The sequence below is a fragment of the Prionailurus viverrinus genome, chromosome E1 (genome assembly GCF_022837055.1).
Source record: "Prionailurus viverrinus isolate Anna chromosome E1, UM_Priviv_1.0, whole genome shotgun sequence".
In the NCBI taxonomy this organism is placed as follows: domain Eukaryota; kingdom Metazoa; phylum Chordata; class Mammalia; order Carnivora; family Felidae; genus Prionailurus; species Prionailurus viverrinus.
In genome coordinates this window covers 34,895,198-34,919,089 of record NC_062574.1, presented here as the reverse complement: position 1 = coordinate 34,919,089, position 23,892 = coordinate 34,895,198, and the positions used below count along the sequence as shown (strand labels likewise).

The following is a 23,892-nucleotide window of genomic DNA, read 5'->3' as shown; positions in this document are numbered from 1 at the left end:
AGTTTTTTGCTTTTAATATGTCTCTGAATCCATAAACAGTATATTGTATTCCGTGGAAAGCACTTTGAATCGTATCGAGCTGGTAATCAGTGCTTTCAGTTTCCCTATTTTTTGTTTTCATAAACAGTGCTTAGGCTTTTATAATTTCAGCACAAGCTGCACCAGAGTGCCATTCTTTTTTTCTCTCAACAGTAGGTTTCTAAGATCTATTTCCACGGACGCTATAGATCTGGATTATTCTTTTTCCATTTTATGACTGTGCCTCTAGCAGTGCAATTGCTCTATTAAAGGGTGGGCATTTCCAGCTTTTCTGGAAATAGCCCTGGAGAGGCTTTGCTGCTGTGACCACCAGAAGAAACCCCGAGTCCCGTGTGCACGCATTCTTGCAAATGCTTTGTATTGCCTAATGAACGTTGAAATGCTTGCCCCTCCAGAAAGGGCCCAAGCATATCTCACTGTGGTCTGAATGGACCTTTCCCTGATTAGCAGGGAGATCGGGCTCTTTTGAAATGTCTTCTGTGAATCTCTATTCATAATCTTTGCCCATTTCTTACGTTGGGTTCCTTGTCCTTATTGATGCGTGAGTTTGTTTTAAATACAGGCGAAATACGAATCCTTGGTCTCTTACGTGTAGAGTGAAATTTGTAAACCCAGGCAGTTACTTGTCTTTTAGCTGTGTTGATGATTTATGTTTTTCTTAGGGCCCGGGGACCAACCAGCCTGGGATCAAATGCCTGTGGCGGGGGAAGGGCAGAGGCCAGTCCATGACTTGGAACCAAAACAGTCTGTTGCTTTCAATTTCGTTTCTAAAGCCTTCTTGCTGGTGGCTGGCATGGCACCTTGCCCAGGGGAGCAGTGGCCTGCCTCAGCATGGGGTGTATTCCTGCAGTTCCCGGGGGGGCCCTCGCATCCAGCCACCCTCCCTGCCTGGTGGCTTCTGAAAGGATTAAGAGCTTTGGCCTAAGTAATTTCAACCCCCAGCAAGGGCAGGATCCACCTGCAAGCCTCTGGCCCCTGTCCCGAGCGCCTCCTCCCAGCAGGTAATGTGTAGCAAGAGTCAAAAGAGTTTCTAATCCAAGCAGACAGTACAGACCTGTTTTCTCAGGTGTCATGACGGTCCCTGCCTCCCTTGACTCCTTCCAGGCTCAGTTCTGCCCCTGTCAGGACTGTGGGATGCTTCACCCCCATGGTGGCCTCCAGCCCTGACTTTAGCCGCCAGCCCTGGAATGTCCAGAATGCCACGGGACCTCCCCAAACCAGCCAGCCCCCTCTTTTCAGTCTAGGTCCTGCTGGAAGGCCAGGCCGGACCGGGCAGGGCCAGCACTGGGGCACAAGGCTTACCATCTTGGTGTAATGGGGGAACTGGCTATGCAGTTATGGGGCAAAGCCACTGTGGTTGGTGCTAGGAGAGGTGAGCCGGAACATGAGAACGGGACAATGAGATCAGAGGCAGTGAAGGTAAATCAGTTTCCACAAGTAAATCCCAGAAAAAGACCAGTGTGTGCTGAAGGTCTGGGAGGTAGGGGCCGAGTGGAGATATTTCTCAATGGGCTGGTGGCATTCCTAGGGCCCCGTCAGCCTCAGGTTCGCTGCTCCAGACCCCATAGGGGCCCCCAGAGGAGGCTGTGGACAGGCTGCCGTTTAAAGAGCAATACACATAGAAAGGGATCCAAAGTTGCCACCCACCGGATTTGGAACCCTAAGAAAACCAACCTCTTTCTTCTTCATTAATAAAGAAGAATAATCCTTGTTATAGATGGTGCAAGACTGATGTTCATGTAACACACATGGGGAAGCCCACTCTTAGCCATAAATTCACTTTGTATTGTATGGAGGCCTTGAAAGTCCTGGGTTTGAATCCCAGCCTGGTTACTCATTGGCATTTCTTTGGGCTTCGTTCCCATGTGGAAGTAGGTATGAATCTTGCCTCAGGGAGCAGTTAAGAAGATTATAAGAGATCAAACATAATGGAGTATTTAGAAGAGGACCAGCATGAGGACACATCAGTAAATGTCTGTTCACATTATTCTGAAATGTGCTTTTTCACCTAAAATGTATTAGACATTTTCCATATCGTTAAATATAGAATGTCTTCATTTTTTTTTTAATGGCATAGGTTTCCATTATACAGATGCCCCATGATGTGCTGATCTAATCCCTTACTTATAGAAATAAAGTGTTTTTCTCAATTCTTTGCTAAGCAGCAATTAATCATACTTTTAGGCATTTGCTAGTTTGTCGTTGTTGTTGTTGTTGTTGCTTGTTTTTTAGGATATATTCCTAAAAGTAGAAAGGCTGGCCAAAGGGCATGCGTATTCAAATGTTAACAGATAGTACTAAATCAGAAGGGATTCCGATTTGGAGGTCCTGAAGTTTATACAATTTTGGATGCGTCTTTATAAAAACCAAATTGAATGCAAATTGACTATTAACATAAGAAAAGAATTTGCTACACAGGAATTGCTGGGGCCTTGAATATTCAGGTCCTCATGAGATTTCTTATGCTGTTTGCCAGAAATGCTGACATATAAATGCTTCTTTTTTTCTTAAGTTTATTTATTTATTGGGGGCTGGGCGGGGTTAGGGGCAGAGGGAGAGGGAGACAGAATCCCAAGCAGGCTCCGAGCTGTCAGCACAGAGCCCATCATGGGGCTCGATCTCACCAACCATGGGATCATGACCTGAACCAAAATCAGGAGTCAGACATTTAACCAACCGAGCCACCCGGGCACGCCAACATATAAATGTTTCTTAATTTGCAATCAGCCTCCCTCTTGAGTTTCCAGGAAGTTCCGGCTCTGGGAGGTGGGGCGGGGGGTCCTGACGCATAAGCAGCATCATGGCTGCTGTCTTCACTGCCCTGTTAAAATCTTGTACCAATTTACACTTAGGCCCATTTCTTCACATCCTTGCCAACAGTCTGTGTCATCAGTCATTCTTGTTTTTATGTTGAGATTAATAGCCATGTTATTAATCTTCTCTAATTGGGGAGCTTTATTTTGGCAATATTGAGGGCAGTGTTGTAATCCGTGGGCTCTCTGCTGAGTCCTTCTCCCTATCCTGGGATAAGCTCACATAATGGTTGCACAAAGCCGAGGATGCCACAGACTGGGTATCCAGGGGTACCCTGAACTCTCATTGAGCTGAAAATGCTTTCCAGTGTTGCCTGTGAGGACTCTTTGGCAAGAACACCTTGTGGGGAATTTTGAAATTAAACTTAGACTCCTCTAGAAAGACAGCACTCTTTGCTTTGGGCAGAGGATTACTGATTTGTTACATTTTCCCCTGTAACGACTTTTCATTTATTACAGAATCAAACAGACTGAATCACTTTCAAGATATGTACATATATACATACATATATACACACATACATATATACATACATACATACACGTATATATGATTTTTGGGAGAACAGCTTTTTGGGTCCGGTGCTGCCATAACCCAGATGAATGGCCGAAAAGACCGAATTTGAAATACCAGCTGCTAAAGTGTCGGGAGTACGTCTCTCCCTCCATACGTGCCCTGTCTCTCTTTGCACATACATGCATGTGCCACACCACACCACACACACACGCATCACACACGCATGCACCACACCACGCACATGCACACGCACACACACACACCTCACAGTTCTTGGCACCACTTGAAAATAAGTTGCAGACGTTGTGACATCAGTATTTCCCACCTTTGCTGATCTCTTGGGAAACACGTGCCTCACGGTTGTTTTGCCCTGACTCGGGCAACATAGCGGACATCTTTCCCTATGCCTGCGCGCCACTTGTCGACTTCTTCCCCGAGTCTGTGGCCCATTGCGTTTCGTGGGTCGACGCTGCTTGGTCTGTTTTTGCGGAAAGCGGTTTGCGATCAAATGATGAGGCCGTTTTCATCAACTTTTACTGCAGCATTTGGACAAGTCGCTTAACTTCTCCCTCGATTTCTCCATTTGTAAGACAGGGACAAAAGCACTTGGGACGATTCTCCCCCCCCCCCCCCCCCCCCCCCCCCGAGAAAACCCACATGACGGCCTTGCAGGGGAGATGCTGAACGTTCTCTTCCTGCCTTCGGGTCACCCCCCCTGCAGGAGATTCACCCACCTCCGCCCTTCCTCACGGACAGCGCCCACCTCTTCCGTGAATCAGGACCCTCACACTCCCGACTTGTCACTAAACGTCTCTACAGACGTCCCTGGATATTACATTGTAAAGCAGATAGCCATCCGGTGGTTCTGGCTTCCCGCTGGAGCAGTATTCCACAGCCTTTGCATCCAGTAAGCGACCTTCTGAACAGCAAGCAATGTGTCACGAGCTGCTCTGTGCTCTTGAACCTGGAGAACATACGGCCGTGTGGGTCACGGGGTGGTTGGCCCAGGAGCCCCAGTGTATCAAGAACGGCACAGAGGACACCTAAACTGCTTTACCATCTACTGGGGTTCTCAGGGCGGAAGATCCTGCCGCGTTCAAAACAGAGATTCTCTCTTTGCTGGAGCAATTTCTAGAACAGAGATCATGTGTCAGCTTGACTTGCCCAGCATTTTCTGTTAATGTATGGATGGGTTTTGCACGTGCTGCTTTTATTTTTTTTATTTTTAATTAAAAAAATTTTTTTAATGTTTATTTATTTTTGAGACAGAGAGAGACAGAGCATGAACGGGGGAGGGTCAGAGAGAGGGAGACACAGAATCCGAAACAGGCTCCAGGCTCCGAGCTGTCAGCACAGAGCCCGACGCGGGGCTCGAACTCATGGACTGCGAGATCGTGACCTGAGCCGAAGTCGGCCGCTCAACCGACTGAGCCACCCAGGCGCCCCTTTTATTTATTTATTTATTTATTTATTTATTTTTTATTTTATTTATTTTATTTTTTTTTTTTTGCTGCTTTTATTTTTATGACAAAATGGTAAAGAGATGCCATAGTCTGCCACTAAATTTAGTTTATGAAGCACGAGGATAACAATACTACCAGCTTTAGCCCTAGGAGAGCTTTCTTTCAAACTTTGTATTGAAGTATACCACAGATTCAGAAAAGTACACATGTTTAAAGCACTCCCTTTAGCGAATTTTCTATGAACTCTACACACCCATATAACCAACACCCATTTGGCCGCTCTCCTGATTTCCAGCAGCTTAGATTAGCTTTGCCTGTTTTGTGCCTATACGTGGAATCCAGGGCACGAGGGTGGTTCAGTGAGTTAAGCGACCGACTCTTGATTTCAGCTCAGGTCGCAATCTCACAGTTCGTGAGTTCAAGTTCCCAGTGGGGCTCCGTGCTGCCAGTGCAGAGCCTGCTTGGGATTCTTTCTCTCCCTCTCTCTCTGCCCCTCCCCCACTCATTCTCTCTCCCCGCCCACAAAGTAAGTAAATATAAAATCTATTTATATAATATAAAATACATAATATAAATATAATACAATATAAATATTATATATTAAATATATTTAATTTAATATATTAAATACATATAAATCTATATTAAATATTGTATATTTATATATAAGTATAATATAAATATAAAGAATATAAAATATAATATAAAATATAAAATGTAAAATTTATATCTACAAAATATAAAAAAAGATAAATGGAATCAGACAGTGTATACCTTTTTCTATCTGGCTTCTTTAACTTTTTTAAATGCGTTTCACCCACATTACTGGGTATAGTCATAGTTCATTTGCTGTCATTTCTATATAACATCGCAAATAAGAAATCAGCATTTATGTATCTGTTCCACGGCTGGTGGGTATTTAGGTAGTTTTCATATTGGAGATAACGCAAACATCCTCGGACCTGTCGTTTGGTGAGCACACGAGTGAATTCTGCTGAATACGTATTTATGAGTGGAAGTGTCTACGTTGCTTTTTATTTAAAAAAAATTTTTTTTAATGTTTATTTATTTTTGAGACAGAGAGAGAGAGAGCATGAACGGGGGAGGGTCAGAGACAGAGGGAGACACAGAATATGAAGCAGGCTCCAGGCTCTGAGCTGTCAGCACAGAGCCCGACGTGGGGCTCGAACTCATGGACCGTGAGATCATGACCCGAGCTGAAGTCAGACGCTTAACCGACTGAGCCACCCAGGCGCCCCTCTACGTTGCTTTTTAAAGTATACAGTTCCACAGTTTTTAGTAGAGTCATGAATACGTGCACCCCAACCACAGTCAATTTTAGAACATTTCCCTCACCTCAAAGAGAAACCCATTCCCTTCGCTATCAACTCTGGACCGTTCCTTCCCGTCAGCCCTAAGCAACCGCTGAATCTACTTCCTGTCTCTGTAGATTTGCCTTTCCTCCTCCTCAACATGTCAGATGTACGGACTTATACAATATGTGGCTTTCTGTATCCGGCCTTTTTTGCTTACTATAATATTTTCACCGTTCACCCACGTTGTAGCGGATATCAATACGTTTCCTTTTTATGGCCAAATAATATTCCATTGTGTAGACAGTCCACATTCCGTGTATCCATTCATCCCGTTGCTGGAACCAATGGGTTGTTTGCATCCTTGGCGATTGTGAATAGTGCTGCTGGGAGCATTTAGGTACAAGTGTTTGTTTGAGTCCCCGTTTTTAATTCTTCCGGGTAGATACCTAGGACTGGAATTGCTGGGTCATCTGCTAATTCTGTGGTTAACTTTTTGGAGAAGCACCCAGCTGGTTTGCACCTTGGCTGCACCATTTTACATTCCCACCAGCTGTGCACAAGGCCTCCAGTGTCTCCGCATGCTGGCCATCACTTGTTGCTTTGCGTTGTTTGATTCTCGCCTCCCTAGGGTGTGTCACTTTTCGTTCGCATTTCACATGCTTGTGGGCCAAATATCTTCTTTGGAAAAACGTCCATTCAAGTCCTTTACTCATTTTTTTTTTTTCCGTTGGGTTGTTAGGAGCATTATTTATAATTCACTCATTTGGTCATTCCGTTGAACACCTCTTACATTCCAGGCACTGTGAGGCACTTGGGGATAAAACAGTGAACACATTCGTTGCCAACAATAAAAGGTCAAGAGAATAAAAGAAAAATCCTCATTTCCTGACTTCTCACCTGAATTCTCAAGTGCAACTCTCCAAGGACACCTTTAGGTGGGGCTTTGTCTCCAGTTTTTCACGGCTCCCACCTGCCTAATTTATGTGTTTTAGGACGCCCAACCCAAGTAGCTGAAGGCCTCACTAAATATTTACGGTAGCTTCTTCTTATCCATGCGGGATATGTTCCAAGACCCGCAGTGGACACCTAAAACCACAGCTAGCACCAAAACACATATACAAAGTTTTTTTTCCTATGGAGACATACCTATGGTAAGGTTTAATTTATAAGTTAGGCATGTATGAGATTAACAACAATAATAATAAAAGAACAATTATAACAATATACTGTAATAAAAATTACGTGGATGGTCTCTCTCAAAATATCTCCCTGTATTGTACTCACCATTCTTGTGATGATGAGACATGGTAAAATGATGTAAATGATGTAAAAGGATGTAAATATGAGACACTACTACTGACCTGACAATATGTCAGAAGGGGGATCCCCTGCTTAGCCATGGGTAACTGCAGATGGTGGGGAGACCATTCGACTTTAGTTCTTTGAGTTGGAAGCCACAGGAACTGCTGGCTCTCCTCCTCTGACTCATTAAGCTTCCCACCCAAACGTTAAAAATATTAATAACAGAGGCGTCTGGGTGGCTCAGTTGGTTAAGCGTCTGACTTCGGCTCAGATCATGATCTCACAGTCTGTGGGTTCGAGCCCCGCGTCGGGCTCTGTGCTGACAGCGCGGAGCCTGGAGCCTGCTTCGGATTCTGTGTCTCGCTCTTTCTTTGCCCCACCCCTGCCCATGCTCCGTCTCTCTCTCTCAGAAATAAATAAACATTAAAAAAAAAAAAAAAAAAGAACAGAAAAAGAAAAGGGGGCCTGGGTGGCTCAGTCGGTTAAGCGTCCAACTTCTGCTCAGGTCATGATTTCATGGCTCTTGAGTTTGAGCCCTGCATCAGGCTCTGTGCTGATGGCTCAGAGCCTGGAGCCTGCTTCAGATTCTGTCTGTCTGTCTCTCTCTCTCTGCCCTCCCCACTCATGCTCTGTCTCTCTCTCAAGAATAAATAAACATTAAAAAAAAGAAGAAGAAGAAGAACAGAAAAAGACGGAGTGCCTGGGGGTTCGGTTAGTTAAGTGTCCTACTCCTGATCTCAGCTCAGGTCTTGATCTCCGGTTTGTGAATTCAAGCCCTGGGTTGGGCTCTGCTGGGGTGTGGAGCCTACTTAAAGAAAAAACAATAAAAGAAAAAGAAGTGGCTGCCCCTTTTTGCCCAAGGCCCTTGGGGTGTGTTCGAGGAAGGAGGAGAGTAGAATCAATTGTTTGCGCTTGGAGTTTCGAAAGGATGGGTGGTTCTTACCTTTATGAGCAAACTGCATTCATACGAGTTTCTAGAATTCTTAAGTCCTCTGGAGGAGCACCTGTTTCCACCTCTGTTCTGCCCTGCTCTGGTCCCAGGTTCCTGAGTTCAATGAGTAAACAGTGGTGGAAAAAACAAAATGGAGATTAGACAGTCTGGGGGGACACATGCAAAGCCTAAAGAACAGAATTGCCCACCCACTCCTTCCTCCCCGATGTGTGTTCCGGGGGCGGTTTCACTGGCTTACCCGCTGCAGACTCAGCTACTTGGGCTCTGTGCATTTCACTCTCTTTACCTATAGGATGGCAGTTCATGCTTCCCACCTGTACGTTTTAGGATTTGCTTAGCATATGTCAGAGAAACCCACTCTCACTGTGGCTTTGAGGAGATGGGAGTTTCTTTTTCTGCGTCCTATGTGACAGCCACCTTGTGGAGGCTCGGCGGCACAGTAGGCCCCCCGTCAAGGCTCCAGCCTCTTTGTCTCTGCCATTCCCTTCCTGTCGCAGATGGCACTCCAGCCAGTGGGAAAGGAAAAGGGAAGATGCCCCTTTCCTTTAAGGGAAGTTGCACCTAGTACCTCTCTTTAAATCCACACCTTCACCTTTGGGCCAGACCACCTGCAAGGGAAACTTGGGAATGTGGTTTCTATTCCACATGGCCATGGCCAACTAAACTCCCCGAGGGTGGTTTCTTAAGGACAAGGATCTATTGGGGGCCTTTGTACCTATCAGCACTGCTGTGAAGATAAAGGATATAACATACGTGACAATTGAAATGGATTTTTCTGGTTTTTTGGTTTTTTTTTTTTAATTTTTTAATGTTGATTTACTTTTGAGAGAGAGAGAGACAGAGTGCAAGTGAGGGAGGGGCAGAGAGAGAAGGAGACACAGAATCTGAAGCAGGCTCCAAGCTCTGAGCTGTCAGCACTGAGTCTGACTCGGGGCTTGAACTCACAGACCGTGAGATCATGACGTGAGCTGAAGTCGGCCACTTAACCGGCTGAGCCACCCAGGAGCCCTAGTTTTGGGGGGAATTTTTTGCACATAAACCAACCTGTTGATCTGCCAACTAGAATTTCCAGGAGGCCACTCTCTGGTCTGAAATCTATGGTTGAATGAGTAGAAACCCGGGTTCTGAACCAAGGACAGTGGTCAACTTTGAGGATAAGAGGAAACCTGTTATGCTTTGTTGACAACAAAACCTTTAAAGTGCCTGAGATTTTCCCTTGGCTGCCTCCTGATCCCGATGCTGGGCTGTGGGAGGCTGCCTGCCAGGCCTTCAAGGGCACTGGTTATCCACTGAACCTGAAAACTGTAGGTATATTAGGATGTATCCGTTATAAGCAACAGAAACGCAACTCAGACTGGCTTAAGTTTATTTTGGTTTGTTTGCTGATTTATTAGAGTCCACGAATAAGTGAGATAGGGCAATGTTTGCCTTTCTGAGTGTGGCTTATTTCACTTAGCATGATGTCCTCCAGCTTCCTCCTTGTTGCAAATGGAATTTGGCATTCCTCACCCGCCCCCCCTTCCGGAAACTGGCTTAAATTTAAAGAGGGAAGTTATTGCCCTTTGACAGTGGAAAGTCCAGAGGAAGGCAGACATCACCTGTGGCCGGGCCTAGGGATTCAGAACCTCAAGATGAAGTTTGTTACTGTGCCTTCCTGTCTCTGTCTCTCTCTTCCTACTTAGTAACCCTGTGTTCGTTTTCTTCTTAAGCAAGTTCTCCACATGCTTGTTCTTGCAACTATCACTTTTGGCAAACCCAAAGGAAGAAAGCATACTTGTTTCCCAGTGGGCAAAAATGCATGCCCTCCGCTGCTTGCCTGTGACGTAGGGATTTGGGGCGTGTAATCCCTTTTGAGGGGTGTCATAGTGGCCACTGGGAGCCTGCTCAAGAGTATTTTAGGTTGGTCAACCTAGGGATAGTAGGGTGTGGGGCCTCATAGGATTTTACAGCCCTGCTGTCTGGGCTGTTTTCTGCCCCCAGTACACCTGCAGGAACCACCTGGCCTACGTGGCTGGCCACAACCCTTTGATAAGATTAACTGGGTCATTTACATAGTATCCCCTTTCACTTGAGAATAACCACCGATCCAGTCCTCAGACTACTCCTAGGTGGGGAAGCTGAGGCCTAAAGAGGAGAAACCTGCGTCTTTTCCTGATGCCCCTGAGAACAAGGCCTGCAATTGTTTGTAATGCTAGGAGGCAGGAGGCAGGAGAAAGAGGCAGGAAGAGAAGCTGGCATAGAGTGTTTTATTCAAGTCACAGCCAAGGCAACAAGGGCTTTACCCACCAGGACCTCTGAGAAGGTACAGATGCCTCCCAGCTCTGTCCAGCTGCAGAACGGGAGAGAACTGAAGTCCCTGAGCAGACAGGAACCCAAGGAACTGTCCCAGTAGCTGAAAGCAGAGATGCTCCGTGGAGGTGACATGGGACACCAAAGGTGACTGTGTCGGTTGCCCACCCAGCCAGCAGCGTACTCGGGAGGAGCCCTCAGACCCCCGATCCCAGCCTAGTGCTCCCTTGCTCCCCACAGAGCTGCAGCGGGTCCCCTCAGCTTCCCAGTCCGCCTGCCTCGTGACCCACCCTCCTGCAAGGTGGCAGCGACTTCCTCTCCCATTTATGGGGAAATCCAGTGTGGCTCCCCTCTGCCCTGCATACCTGTTCTTGCCCCAGACTCTCCCCTGCAAGACCCAAGCAGTCAATCAACAAAAGGGACACGTGGTCCTTTTAGCATAGCAGCACCGAATTGGCCAACATTGGCCCTCAGGCCCCACACCACACCCTCTCTGATGGGAACAGGGTCTGAGACCTGTTACACTCCCACATTTAACCGACTGAGCCACCCAGGCGCTCAGAGTTTTTTTGAGTACAGCTTTAGAGTTGCAGAATAACTGAGCCTTTCTATCGGGTCGTGGTTCCTGGGGATGGGGCAGGGGCGGGCACTTGTGCACGCTGTGAGCAGCCTACCTCCCGGCCGGGTGTGCCAGCCCCTGGTGCCAGAGCGGCCTGGCCTGGCACAGCGGAGTCCATCGCCTCTCTCCCCACAGCTCCGCAGGGGCAGATCGCACCGTCCCCCTGCCCGTCGGAGGCCTCAGCTACATCCAGGGCCTCACAAGACAGCGTCTTATCAACAAGACTGTGGGGCAGTGCCTGGAAGCCATAGCACGGAGGGTCCCCGACCGGGAGGCCTTGGTCGTCCCCCAGGAGAACATCAGGCTGACCTTTGCCCAGCTCAAGGAGGAGGTGGGTCCTGATCTTGAACCCTCGAAGTCAGCAGGTGCTAGCCCCCCAGGCTGCACTGGCTGGGTGGAGCCCTCAGGGCAGCACCTGGCTATGAGGCAGGGTGAGGGGCTGCCTGAGAACCCCAAGGGATGGCAGGAGAAGGGGGCAGGGCTGAGGCAGAAGGGGCCCGAGGTCACCTGCATCACTCACTCCTGGGCTGCTTGTTCACAATGCACATTCCCAGGCCCCATCCAGGCCCACTGAGGCCTGGGAATCTGCCTGTCCCTTGCTCCCAGGTGGTTCCGGTGACAACCCCCGGGCCAAGGGCTGAGGTGGGAGTCAGGGCCCCTTCCGGCTCGCCCACGTCTCACCCCTTGTGCTCTATTTACACCAGGTGGACAAAGCGGCTTCTGGGCTCCTGAGTATCGGCCTCCGCAAGGGCGACCGGCTGGGCATGTGGGGACCCAACTCCTATGCGTGGGTGCTCATGCAGCTGGCCACCGCTCAGGCAGGCATCATTCTGGTGAGCGGGGAACAACTGGGTATGTAGGGGGTGCAGAATTCACGGGGAGTCCCCCAGCTCCTTGGCCCCTAAACCGAACGGGTGCCTGACTGGTTTCAGATCACGTAGTGCTTTCTTCCGAAGCCCCCCAAGGAGGCCTGGACGGTAGGGCACTGCCTCTGACGGCATGGTGTTTCTGTGCCTCCTGAGAGTGGAGAGGCAGTGGGAGGGACGGGGTCTGGCCGAGACACTCACTGACATGCCCTCGCTGTCTCCACTAGGTGTCTGTGAACCCAGCCTACCAGGCTATGGAGTTGGAGTATGCCCTCAAGAAGGTAGAACCCGCTCCTGGGGGAGGGGGCTGGCCAGCCAGCCAGCCAGGGGGATGATTGGGGGGGGGGGCGGAGGCGGTCAGAGAGGGCACGCACAGGTGTGCGACACCCAGAGTCTGTCCGTCCTCAGGTCTGCAGCAGGGGGAGGAGAGGGTGGTCGGTCAGACCCAAGGCCGGCGTGTGTGTCCCGGGGTCAGCACAGGTGTGTTGGAGGCAATATGCGTGTGAGCCGGCGTGTGTGTGGCACCCGCGTGTGTCGGGGTGGTGGTGTGTGTGTGTGAGAAGGAGTCACTGTTAGTGAGAACTAGCCCGGAGCCCCTGCCTGGAGCTCCCTGCTGACCAGGGGGGCGGGGGGCTCCCCCTCCACAGGTAGGCTGCAAAGCCGTCACATTCCCCAAGCAGTTCAAGACCCAGCAATACTACAACATCCTGAAGCAGATCTGCCCAGAGTTGGAGAAGGCCCAGCCGGGGGCCTTGAAGAGTCAGAGGTGGGGCTTTCTCACACTGGGAAGGGGGCGCGTGGTGTGGCCCCCTGGCCCCCTGATCCCCTCCCACCCCCCAGGGATGAGGCTGATGTCTCCCTGGGCCTCCCCTCAGCCCTCCCTCCCCGCAGGCTCCCAGATTCTCACTACCCTCCCTCCCCGCAGGCTCCCAGACCTGACCACAGTCATCTCGGTGGACGACCCTCTGCCAGGGGCCCTGCTCCTTGATGAGGTGGTGGCAGCTGGAAGCACAGAGCAGCATCTGGCCCGGCTGCGGTACACCCAGCAGTTCCTGTCCTGCCACGACCCCATCAACATCCAGTTCACCTCGGTAGGGCAGCGGTCTCCAGGCCCCAAGCCCCGGCTGGCCTGCTAACCCCTGCCCGCCCCTGTGACCCTTGCCCAAGAATGAGGAGATGACAGAAGAGGCCCAGGGTGTGGACACTCTTCTGGGGCCGGCCCTAGCTGTCCTCTCGGCCCCGGGAAACATCGCCAACTGGCGTCCTTGTCACATGCCCCCCCCCCCCCCCGCCCCGGCCCTCTCTTCCTCAGCACGGAGGCAGGTGCACTGGGCCACGTCAGGCCAGAGCTGACCGATGTGCCTCCTCATTTAGTAGATGAGGAAACTGAGGCCCAGAGAGGGAATCCGCCGCTGGGCCACAGAGTTCTCTGAGCCACTTGACGAGTGGCATAAGAACAGAGACCTTATCTCCCACATTTCTGGATCCTCACACCCGGCACCGTGCGGGCACATGGTAGACCTTTGTGAACACACGTTCAATGAATGAATGGATCAGGGACACTGGTCCCGGTCTCCTGACTCCCGGTCCGGTGCTCTCCCATATGGTGGCCCAGGGTGGGAAGGACATGGGGAGCAGGAGCCAAGCGTCACCTGCTTGTCTTATCAGGGGACGACAGGCAGCCCCAAGGGGGCCACACTCTCCCACTACAACATTGTCAACAACTCCAACATGATAGGGGATCGGCTGAGGCTGCACCTAAAGGTGAGGGGGCTAGCCCAGGCCCTGCAGGGGGTGAGGGTTGCTGGGCTCCCCCTGCTGGCTAGTGGAACTGGCTGGGGGTGGGGGTTGGAGGGGCACTTCTGGCTCCAGGGTAGAACTAGCTTCCTGCCTCCACTTCCAGACGTCAGAGGACTTACGGATCATCCTGCCCAGCCCCCTGTACCACTGCCTGGGTTCTGTGGGGGGCACGATGGTGAGCCTAATGTATGGTGCTACCCTTATCCTACCCTGTCCGACCTTTGATGGCAAGAAGGCGCTGGAGGCCATCAGCAAAGAGAGGTGGGCATCAGTGGGTAGCCCCCCAGGGGCCGATGAGACCCTCTGATTCCTCACTCCGGGGCTCTGATCCCTTTCTGAGATGTGTCCCCGCTTCAGCCCAGAGAAATGGAGACAGGGGTAGTGGGGGACTCCCAGGGGAGGACGAGTTCCTGCCTCCAAAGAGCTTCTCCTTCCTGTTTCCCACATATACAGCCTTGGCCCTTCCTGGGGGGGTTCAGGGTGGGGTGGGTAAGAAGAGGGAGCTCCCTTCCACTTCCAAGCCTGATTCTGAGACTCCCCCCACCTTATACAGAGGCACCATCCTGTACGGCACCCCCACAATGTTCGTGGACATTCTGAACCAGCCAGACTTCTCCAGTTACGACATCTCGTCCATGTGTGGAGGTGGGGTAGGGCCAAGGGTAGCCGAGCCAGGATTGACCTGATGAGCTGGATATGCGCCCAATCTCTTATTTAGGAGGCAACAAGACATTGCAGAAAAGCGGGTGGGAGGGAGGCAAATCCCCAGTGTCCTTGGACACCAGCCCAAGGCCAAGTGCCAGGTGTAGGAACAAGTCCAGGGTCAAGGGCAAGAGGGGAATGTTCTGCTCTAGAAGGAGCCGTAGGTGAAGGGGGTCCACAGGGCCTGGAGAAGCAGGGAGCTGTGTCAGTCTTCTCTCTGATTCAGGTGTGATTGCTGGGTCCCCCGCACCCCCAGAGCTGATCCGAGCCATCATCGACAAGCTAAACATGAAGGAGCTGGTGGTGAGTGGCAGCTGGGCTGGGGCTGCGGGCAGGGGGCAGGCCAGGCCCGGGGTGAGAACAGACTGGTGTCTGTAGGGATGAGCTCGGGCCAGATCTCCAAGGAAGACCCTCTCGGTTGGCCCTCCTTCCAGAAAGCAGATGTGAGAAAGTGCAGTCTGACCTCATCAGTAGCTGGCGAGTCATAGAAACAGGTGACAGGGGAGTAAATATTACCCATACATAAATTTATATTTATGGAAATCTGGAAGAGAAGGGCAGCATGGGAGGGTAATGCGGCAAAGCACCAGTATCCCGCTAGAGTGTCCTGGCAGGCAGGGGGCTGGCGGAGTTGGGGTATGGACTCAAGACCCTTTCTGGACGAAAGGAGAAGGGCAAAGATCTGGTATTCATTTCCAAAGGGCAAGGCCAGGGGAGCAAAGGGAAGGAGGATTCGGGTTCTGGTTCTGAAGGACTTGGGGTCTTGGCAATAGCTTCTCTGAGAGGAGCCGTGGCGGTGGGGCCAGGCGTGATGGAGCTCTCACCGTCAGGGGGAGCTGGGTTCGTGCTGGAGTGCCCGAGTCCCCCTGCCAGGACGTGTCTAGGTGTGAACAGCTCTGTGCATCAGCAGAGGCTGTGGGGAGAGGTGGGGGTCAGAGATGGGAAGGTCAGTAGTTTCTCCAGCTGGAGGCAGAGGCCGGTCACCAGGACCGGCTGAGTCAGGACCTGCAGTGAGGCAAGGTTCAGCGTCAGAAGCCCGATAGCCTTGACAAGGCTTGCAGAGAATGGTGGGAGTCCCAGGCAGCGTCATTTTCTCCTTTAGAGGGGAGCCCCAGTCCTCCCCTCCCTTCCCCGCACAAATGGAGAGTATGCATGCCCCTCTGTGGGCACAGAGTATCCTGGGACCCCCTCCTCACTTGCTAGAATCTCCGGAGAGGGGAATAGGGGAGCTGCCCACCCGTGCCCCACCTGTTCAATGGCGGCCGGCTTTCTTGGACCTCTTAGTGGGGAACTTGCAGCCGCGGAAGGCATCGGTGTCACGGATATGCTGGCCTTTGAACTTGGCGGGTGAGGCGCAAGTGGCATCAGGGCGGGAAGCCTTGGCTTCCAGCCACCTAGAGAGACAGAGAGTCGCTGGGATTGGGCGAGAGATGGCAGGGGGCGGGGGGGGGGCGCGGGGGGAGGGGACAATGACCCAGGGGGCCAAGATCAACTTATCTCTAGGATAGCCTGGAACTGTCACCTTCATCTTACAAACTCCTAGGGCCCACACCTGTTAGGCAGCAGATCTAGGACATGTGCCCCAGACGTCGTACTGCAGGGCCAGTGTGCCTCCACTCCATCCCATGAGGGCAGGTCACAGCGGGTAGCATGGGGGTGTTCTCACCTCCGAAGACCCCGGAGCTGGCAGGTGCACTTCCAGGGGTTGTTGGTGAGGGTGAGGGTCTCTAGGCCGTCAAAGGGGAAGTTGGAGGGCAGCTGGTTCAGGCGGTTGTTCTCCAGGTGGATGTGTTTCAGCGTGGTCACACCCACGAAAGCACCGTCCGAGAACTGGGGAGTGAGGTGGACGTGAGTGAGGACCCCAGCCCCGGTGTCCAGCCTCTCCCAGCTCTAAGGTCCCACAGTGGTGGCTCCTGAGGCTAAACTGTCTCAGATGACCTAAGCCATACAGCCACCGATTGAGATAGGTGGTGTTATTTCCAAAATGCAGATGGGGGGGCGGGTTTGGGCTTGTTGGGGTGGGGGGAGGGCAAGTCTCTTGCCCAGGGTCACACTAGAGAGTAAACAGTAGCTGCAGGACCACACCCAGCTCCTCTTCCCCTGGCATCACACTCCCTGCACAAACACTGGGCCTGGGGAGGCAGCCAGAGTTTGGCTCCAGCGGCCTGCGTTGGCACACGGTGAAGCTGGTCAGTGTTTGGTGGGATGGGCAGTAGGCCCAGGCTCCCCGCAGCCCCAGGGTCCTGGGACTTCCCCCAGCTCTGTCCTCACTGCTCCCTCACTGCTTGCCAGATGCTATTTGTGGAGCCTCCTTGGTGGAGCCTTTGGCCAGGCTGGACGGCTCCAGAGGAAACATTCTATTGGTGCCCGCATCTTGGCCCAGGCATCACAGTCCTGCCTGGCCGCACCGCCCCCTACCCCCCCCCCCCCGCCCCCGCCCCAGATCAGCCCCTACTGCCCTGCTCTGCGACCCACTAAAAGGCCACTCTGGCACCGGTGGCCCACAGGGAAATCCGACTTCATGTCTGCAGGGGCCGGGGCTGAAGAAGGGCGGGCCGCATCCACCCAGACAAAGTTGGCTGCCATCCAGGTATGATTCTGCCCTCATCTCTGTGGCTCAGGGAGGGGTGCGAAGTTCCCTGGTAACCAGACTGTTCTGATGACGGTCTTCTACACCTTGCCTTGGTCCTCGCCCAAACCTCCTGGCCGAAGCCCCTGTACCAGAGTGATTTTCCAGTCCCACGGAGAGATTCCACCGCCACCCAAGGCAACCCCACCTGGGTATCACAGGGGAGGATGGGCTGAGCAAGGATGCAGCCAGGAGACGGGTCTGGTGACTGCGGTGGGCAAAGGGCAGTCAGTGGTCTGGGGGGACAGTGCGGCCCAGCCAGTCTTCCCTGTATGGAGACACCCGGAGTCCTGTGCCAAAGGCTGACAGTGTCATGGGGCTCTTGCCTTTGTCCCTTGGCAGAGCGCATGGGGCCATCCCTGCGACCTGGGGAAACCCCTAGTTCCTGGGCCCCCTCCGTTGAAATGAACCTGAGAACGCAGCGGAGTGTGTCTGTGTGTGAACTGGGAGGTGGGGCGGGGTGGGGAGGGGAACATTCGCCAGGGCCTCTGGGGGGCATGGAGGAGGTCTTCTTCCTCAGCTACTTGCTTTCCCTTCACCCCCCCCAGCCCCCCACCCCACTTTTGCACACATGCACTCCCCCCGCCCTCCCCCCCCCCACCAAGAACAGGGTCTCTTTGTGGGCCTGATTTGCCCAGCTCCTCTGGAAACCTTCTCAATAAACAAACCTTCCTTTATGGGGTGGTAGGCCTGCTGGAGACAGGAAAAAAACAGCAGAGGAGGGATGGAAGGGCCCGACAGGAAGAGGTGGCTCCTGCCCACAGCAGGGGGTTGGGGAGCACTGGATGTGCCTCCCAGGGGCCAACCAAGGGGCCAGGGCAGCCCCAACTCTGTCCGTAAGTAGGAATCCTAGGAGGGCGGTGGCTGAGACTAGGGTCAGGGGTGAGGATGTGACAAGATGAGGGACGGAGCTGGCAAAGCTCCTCACCTTGGAGACAGCCAGAGAGACAGAAGCAATTTTAGGGGAGAAGGGACGGTGCCCGGCTGTGGCCCTGGATCCCTGGGCCTCGAGGCAGAAAAGGAGCCCGGGCAGAGCTCCGCAGCTGGCAGCTCACCTTCTCCAGGTTGCTGTTGTCCAGCCAGAGGGTCTCCAGGTATCTGCCGAAAGACTGGAAGGCATTGTCGGGAATGCTTTTCAGGGGGTTGTGGGACAGCTTCAGCTCCTCCACCACCCGCAGCTTGCTGAGGGCGGCTGAGGGGTAGCCGGACAGCTGGTTCCTGTCCAGGTAGAACTTGGCGAGGTTCTCCACGTCGTCCAGAGCGCCGGGCTGCAGCGAAGTGAGCGCATTTTCCGACAGGTAGAGCCAGCGCAGGTCCTTGGCGCCCTGGAAGGCGCCAGCGCGCAGCTCCCGGATCTTGTTGTTGTTGAGCTGCAGGATGAAGAGGTTGACCAGCGGGGAGAGCAGCCCCCGGGGCAGCTCGGTCACCTTGTTGTGGTCCAGGTAGAGGTAGGTGAGCTCCGTCAGGTCGTCGAAGGCGCCGGCGCGCAGCACACGGATGTCGTTGTGGGACAGGTACAGGTAGATGAGCTGCTTGAGGCCTCGGAAGGCGCCGGCGGCCACCTCGCGGATCTGGCAGTGCTGCAGGTGCAGCGACACGAGGTTGGGCATGGCCCGGAACGAGTTGGCGGCCAGCACCGGGAAGTTGTTGCGTTGTAGGTTGAGCAGCTTGGTCTTCTCTGACACCTTGGGGATCTTCTGCAGCCCCACCTTGTCACAGATGACGTGCTGCAGGTCTCCGTGGCAATGGCAGTTCTGGGGGCAGGCGGCCAGCGCCGGCAGCAGGCCGGCCAGGAGGCCGAGGCTGAGCAAGAGCAACGGACGGGCCATGGCCGGACGCCGGGGGGCCGGGGGGCCGGGGGGCAGCGGCGGCGGGGCGCGGGCAGCGGCAAGTCCTGGGCACTCCGGTCTCCCGCCCTATTTATACGGTGGCCCTGACCGCAGCCTGCAGCCGGAGCCAGCTTCTACGTGGAGCATCCAGGCCACCGGGCTTAACTCCCTCCCGCCCAGGGATGCGCCCCCGCCCTCGACAGGGAGGGGCGGGGCCCTGCCCCCAGCTGGCGACCGTGCGAGGTGGGGGGGGGGGGGCTGGGACCGTGACCCCAGAGCCTAGTCCTGGCCCCTGGCCCCTTTCTCCCTGCCCACTCAGATCCTGCCTCTCTCCCGACCCTTCCCGCCCCCCCCTCCCGCCCCGCATCTCCTTTCCCCATCCTTTCCGGGGGGGGGGGGGGATACGAGTGCACCCAGAGCCCCAAGTTCACACCGGAGAGTGGAGGCGTTCCCGAACGTATTTGTTTGCTCAAGTTTGCGCCTGAAAGCCGCCCCCCCCCCCCCCCCAATACACGCTCGGCGCGGAGCCCTGGCCCCGGGGAGGGAGGAAGCGGGGCCGGACAGCCGGACGCGAGTCTCGCCGCGGTCGGCCGGCCGGCGGCGCTTTAATAGCACTCTTGTGCGGCGCCGGCCGAGCGTGCGAGCCGCGCTGGCGTCGGGCTCCCCCTTCCGGCCGGCCAACCCCAAGGCGACCGGCCCTCCTTCCCCACCCTTGGGGTGTGGTCTCTGGCCCCTCTCGTCCAGCCCCCGGCTTGAGTTTCTGTCCCCTGCACTCCCATCCCGTTTTTCCACTGCTGAAGGCTAACCAGAAATGTGGGAACAGGGGCGGGGAGTGGGGGGCGGGAGGGGGGGGTGGTGACCCGTAGAACTCGCAGACACACCTGAAGACCACAGACGCGGAGCGGGGACAACTGAACCAGCACAGTCACACCATCTCTCCCCGACCCCCTCCTTCATTTCCCTAAAATATCTCCATCTCCTCATCCCCACCGCCAGCGGTCAGGACCTGCCCCTGAGGGGTCTCTCAGGGTGGCGGCCAGAGTGGCGCCAAGGTGTACTTGGCAGAGGCCACACCTGGGCAGTGGCCCCAGGACTATGGCGAGGTGGGGGGAGAGGGGGGTCAGGTCCTGGCTACCAGCGATCAGCTCTGGACAGCTTAGGTCCTGTGGGCAGCCGTCCCCCAGCTGACCAGGTCTCTGTGTGTCCATTTGCCAGCCATGGTGTCCGGATTCCTGCGGAAAGGGGAGGGTAGGTAGGCAGGGTAGGAGCCCTGGGCTGCCTGGTACAGGCTGTTGTCTAGGTTTGAGAGGGGGAGGGGAGGGGCCCCAGCGGTGTGCCAGCTACCACAGAGGAAGTGGGGAGTGGGGTGGGGTGGGGTGGAGGATGGACAAAGGTCTGTTGTCTGTGTTGATCAGGAGCCTAGATTACAGGGTACCTAGCCCCTCTCCTAAGTCCCTTTCACCCGTTGCCTTAGACGGGGGTCATAGTTGGCTCAGAACATTCTCTGATGGTATTTAGGTTCCTCCAAGGTTGGCTTCTGGTTTTCTGTTGCTCAGGATGTTCCAACCACTGGAAGTGTTGGGTGGGAGTGGGGGGGGGGGGCGGTGTGTGTGTGTGACTGGCTTTTAAACCCTGCTCTGGCTATATTTTAATTGTGATGGAAATACACTTACAGGAAACCCTCCAAAGCTTCGGGGTCACCCACCACAAGGCCAGGCATTGATCTCGGGGTTTCAGGCGGGTGGGTGGGTTGTGTCTGTGCAGTTTCCAGCTGGGCCAATGCAGGCTGGCTTTCTCATCAAGTTTATGGGACCTTCAGTTTGGAAGGGAGGGAAAGGGGATGTTGCGGCCTGAAATCAGGGAGGGGGTGCTGAGACAGCCTGGGGAGGAAGGAGAGAAGGCTGGGGCGTCGGGAACGCAGGGAACCATGGGCTCAGACACATGGCTGCTCCAGGAAGCAAGAAACAGAGAGCCCTGGCTAGAAAAGAATGTTCCTTGATCTCAATTTTATCTCAGACCTGGGGCCCCTGCTAGTTGAGCTAGTCCCTCTGCTGGAGTGCCTCTTTTCCCATCACCCACTGCCCTCCACTTTCTCCTGGGTTCCTTCACATTCCCCCAGGGTAGCTCACCCTTCACACTGCATCTCCAGTGCTCCCTCCAAACGCCTTCCCCCAACCCTCTAGGTGGCTTACGGAACAACAGAGAACAGTCCCGTGACCTTCATGAACTTCGCTGAGGACACTGTGGAACAGAAGGCAGAAAGTGTGGGCAGAATTATGCCTCACACAGAGGTTAGCCCCAGATGGAGACCTTTGGACCCCACCTCCTATCACTCCACTGGGGCGCATTCCTTGGGGACATTTATTGCTTTCTTTCTTTTCTTTTCTTAAATTTTTTTTCATCTTTATTTTTGAGAGAGGGAGACAGAGCGTGAGCAGGGGAGGGGCAGAGAAGGAGGGAGACACAGAATCCGAAGCAGGCTCCAGGGTCTCAGCTGTCAGCACAGAGCCTGACATGGGGCTCGAACCCACGAGCTGTGAGATCATGACCTGAGCTGAAGTCGGACACTTAACTGACTGAGCCACCCGGGCACCCCCATTTCTTTCTATCAGACAGCCACACAGCTCACTCAAGGTGCCCAGAGCACCCCGAGCCCCCAGCAGCAAGGTCCTCCCCAGGCCTGGCCTAGGGCTTTTTCTGAGCCTGAGGCTAAGGCCTGAGAGGAAAGAGCTGGAACAGTGGCCTTGAGCAGCCGCCAGCTGAACTCCCGCAGCCTCCCTTCCTGTCTGAGGTGTGTTTTTGCCAAGCCCCACTGTCTGTTTCAGGGGCAGCCAGGATGGCCTCAAAGAGGAGCCAGAGCACAGAGATTTTTCCTACACAGTTTTTTTCTCTCCCATACCCCCCGCCCCTGCCTTCTACAGAGCCCGTCTTTTTGCTTGGCATAAACACTTAGTTTCCCAGGCAGCCTGTCCCTTTGAGGGCCCCTTGCACCTTGAAGGCTGACCCAGAGCAGCTCTCACTGATTGGGCTGGGCAGAGCCAGGGGCTGGAAAGGCGAAGCCCCCCCCCCATCCCGAGGCGCCCCCCCCCCCCCATTCCTGAGGCGAGAGGGCAGGCAGGAGGCCCCAGCCTGAAGTTGCCCGGTCCCAGGCCCAGATTGTGGACATGAAGACGGGGACGCTGGCCGAGCTGAACACGTCCGGGGAGCTGTGCATCCGAGGGTACTGCGTCATGCTGGGCTACTGGGGCGAGCCCCAGAAGACCGAGGAAGCGATTGGACAGGACAAGTGGTATCACACAGGGTGAGGAGGCAGCTGGGGGCCGAGGAGAGGCTGGGGGGGTGGGGGGGGTGGGGGGGGGTAGGGCCTGAGTCTTAGCTGGAAACATCAAACTAACACAAAGAGAACTTGTTTGTCAAGAGGGCTCCTTCACATCTTGGAGGCTTCATTTCCAAAATGTGTCAGATGAGGATGATCGTGCTCCCTGCACAGAGCACCCAAAAAGATCAAACACAGCATGGGGGAGAGCGCCTAGGACAGGGCGCTATACGGGTGTCTGTAAAACCTGAGCCAAGACTCATCTGTCAATTGAGAAAAACAATTTTTTCTCAAAGCTTTTTTTCTTCTTCTTCTTTTAGCGTTTATTTATTTTTGAGAGAGAGAGAGAGAGCATAGGCTTGGGGAGGGGCAGAGAGAGAAGGGAACAGGGGATCCGAAGCGGGCTCCACGCTGACAGCGGAGAGCCCGAAGTGGGGCTTAAACTCCTGAACCGCGAGATCGTGACTTGAGCTGAAATCGGACCCGAATGAGCCCCCGGGCGCCCCTCGAGTGAACAAATTCTTATCGTGCGCCTCCAATGTGCCAGCACTGTTCTGGCCACTGGTGGTCCAAGGGAAGGCAAGATGAACAGGGTCCTGCTCTGACTTTCCACACGTCTTGGGGAGGAAGACAGATACAAAAGAGATCAGTTCAGACATGGATAAACGCCAGGAAGACAGTAAAACAGGGTCAGAGAAAAGAAAGCAGCAGTGGTGGAGACAGGAGCTTCTCTTAGATTGGGGGGTCAGAGAAAACCTCTTTAAGGTGGACGTGTTTGGGGCGCCTGGGTGGCGCAGTCGGTTAAGCGTCCGACTTCAGCCAGGTCACGATCTCGCAGTCCGTGAGTTCGAGCCCCGCGTCAGGCTCTGGGCTGATGGCTCAGAGCCTGGAGCCTGTTTCCGATTCTGTGTCTCCCTCTCTCTCTGCCCCTCCCCCGTTCATGCTCTGTCTCTCTCTGTCCCAAAAATAAATAAACGTTGAAAAAAAAAAAAAGGTGGATGTGTTTAAACTGACCCCCGAATGATTAAAAAAAAAAAAGAAAAAAAAAGCTAGCCACGAAAATCATATATCCAGAACGTCTTATTTATGCCATATCCCCCAGAGTCTAGGGCAGTATGAGGCAAACAATAGGTGCTCAATAAATGTTTGATGGCTAAGCCAGTCAGAAGAGGCAGAAGTGAGAGGTCATCCCTGGGCTTTCCTCACAGAGACATCGCCGTGATGGACAATCAGGGCTTCTGCAAGATCGTGGGCCGCTCCAAGGATATGATCATCCGGGGCGGTGAGAACATCTACCCCGCCGAGCTTGAAGACTTCTTTCACACACACCCGCAGGTGCAGGAAGTGCAGGTGAGCCACCCAGCCCAGGTAAGCCCAGGTGAGCCCCCCAGGAGCAGGAAACAGGGATGGGCATGGCAATGTCTGACATCTGTCTCTGGC

At 53.8% G+C, this 23,892-nt stretch overlaps 2 protein-coding genes across 6 annotated transcripts in view; one reads left to right on the top strand and one right to left on the bottom strand.

Annotated features, from left to right (window-relative positions):
* Window positions 1–23,892, top strand: part of ACSF2 (acyl-CoA synthetase family member 2) — a 34,285-nt gene that overhangs the window by 9,339 nt on the left and 1,054 nt on the right. The window contains exons 2-14 of one of the 4 annotated variants that reach the window (XM_047833467.1): window positions 11,446–11,641; window positions 12,015–12,143; window positions 12,404–12,457; window positions 12,824–12,942; window positions 13,102–13,267; window positions 13,845–13,940; window positions 14,080–14,151; window positions 14,530–14,621; window positions 14,905–14,981; window positions 17,210–17,268; window positions 21,320–21,427; window positions 22,286–22,437; window positions 23,661–23,802. In XM_047833467.1, the coding sequence (XP_047689423.1) occupies window positions 11,446–11,641; window positions 12,015–12,143; window positions 12,404–12,457; window positions 12,824–12,942; window positions 13,102–13,267; window positions 13,845–13,940; window positions 14,080–14,151; window positions 14,530–14,621; window positions 14,905–14,981; window positions 17,210–17,268; window positions 21,320–21,427; window positions 22,286–22,437; window positions 23,661–23,802 (1,462 nt within the window). Of the gene's footprint in view, window positions 1–11,445; window positions 11,642–12,014; window positions 12,144–12,403; window positions 12,458–12,823; window positions 12,943–13,101; window positions 13,268–13,844; window positions 13,941–14,079; window positions 14,238–14,529; window positions 14,622–14,904; window positions 14,982–17,209; window positions 17,269–17,390; window positions 18,388–21,319; window positions 21,428–22,285; window positions 22,438–23,660; window positions 23,803–23,892 lie in introns of those variants that run through there. The other 3 variants (XM_047833468.1, XM_047833466.1, XM_047833469.1) reach the window with 3 other exon arrangements.
* CHAD (chondroadherin) lies at window positions 15,230–19,136 on the bottom strand. Of its 2 annotated transcripts, none has more exons than XM_047833471.1 (4): window positions 18,363–19,136; window positions 16,345–16,508; window positions 15,916–16,072; window positions 15,230–15,683 (listed from the first exon to the last, which is right to left on the bottom strand). In XM_047833471.1, the coding sequence occupies exons 1-3, from the start codon at window positions 19,134–19,136 to the stop codon at window positions 15,931–15,933; spliced, it is 1,080 nt and encodes a 359-aa protein (XP_047689427.1). In that variant the 3' UTR covers window positions 15,230–15,683; window positions 15,916–15,930. The 2 variants fall into 2 exon arrangements, with proteins under 2 accessions (XP_047689427.1, XP_047689426.1); XM_047833470.1 differs by having other exon boundaries at window positions 15,927–16,072.

Coding starts and splice junctions, on each gene's coding strand:
- CHAD (XM_047833471.1), bottom strand. CDS start 19,136: ATGGCCCGTCCGTTGCTCTTGCTCAGCCTCGGCCTCCTGGCCGGCCTG. Junction 16,509..18,362: donor ACAACAGCAACCTGGAGAAG/GTGAGCTGCCAG, acceptor CTCACTCCCCAG/TTCTCGGACGGTGCTTTCGT. Junction 16,073..16,344: donor CAGCTCCGGGGTCTTCGGAG/GTGAGAACACCC, acceptor CTGTCTCTCTAG/GTGGCTGGAAGCCAAGGCTT.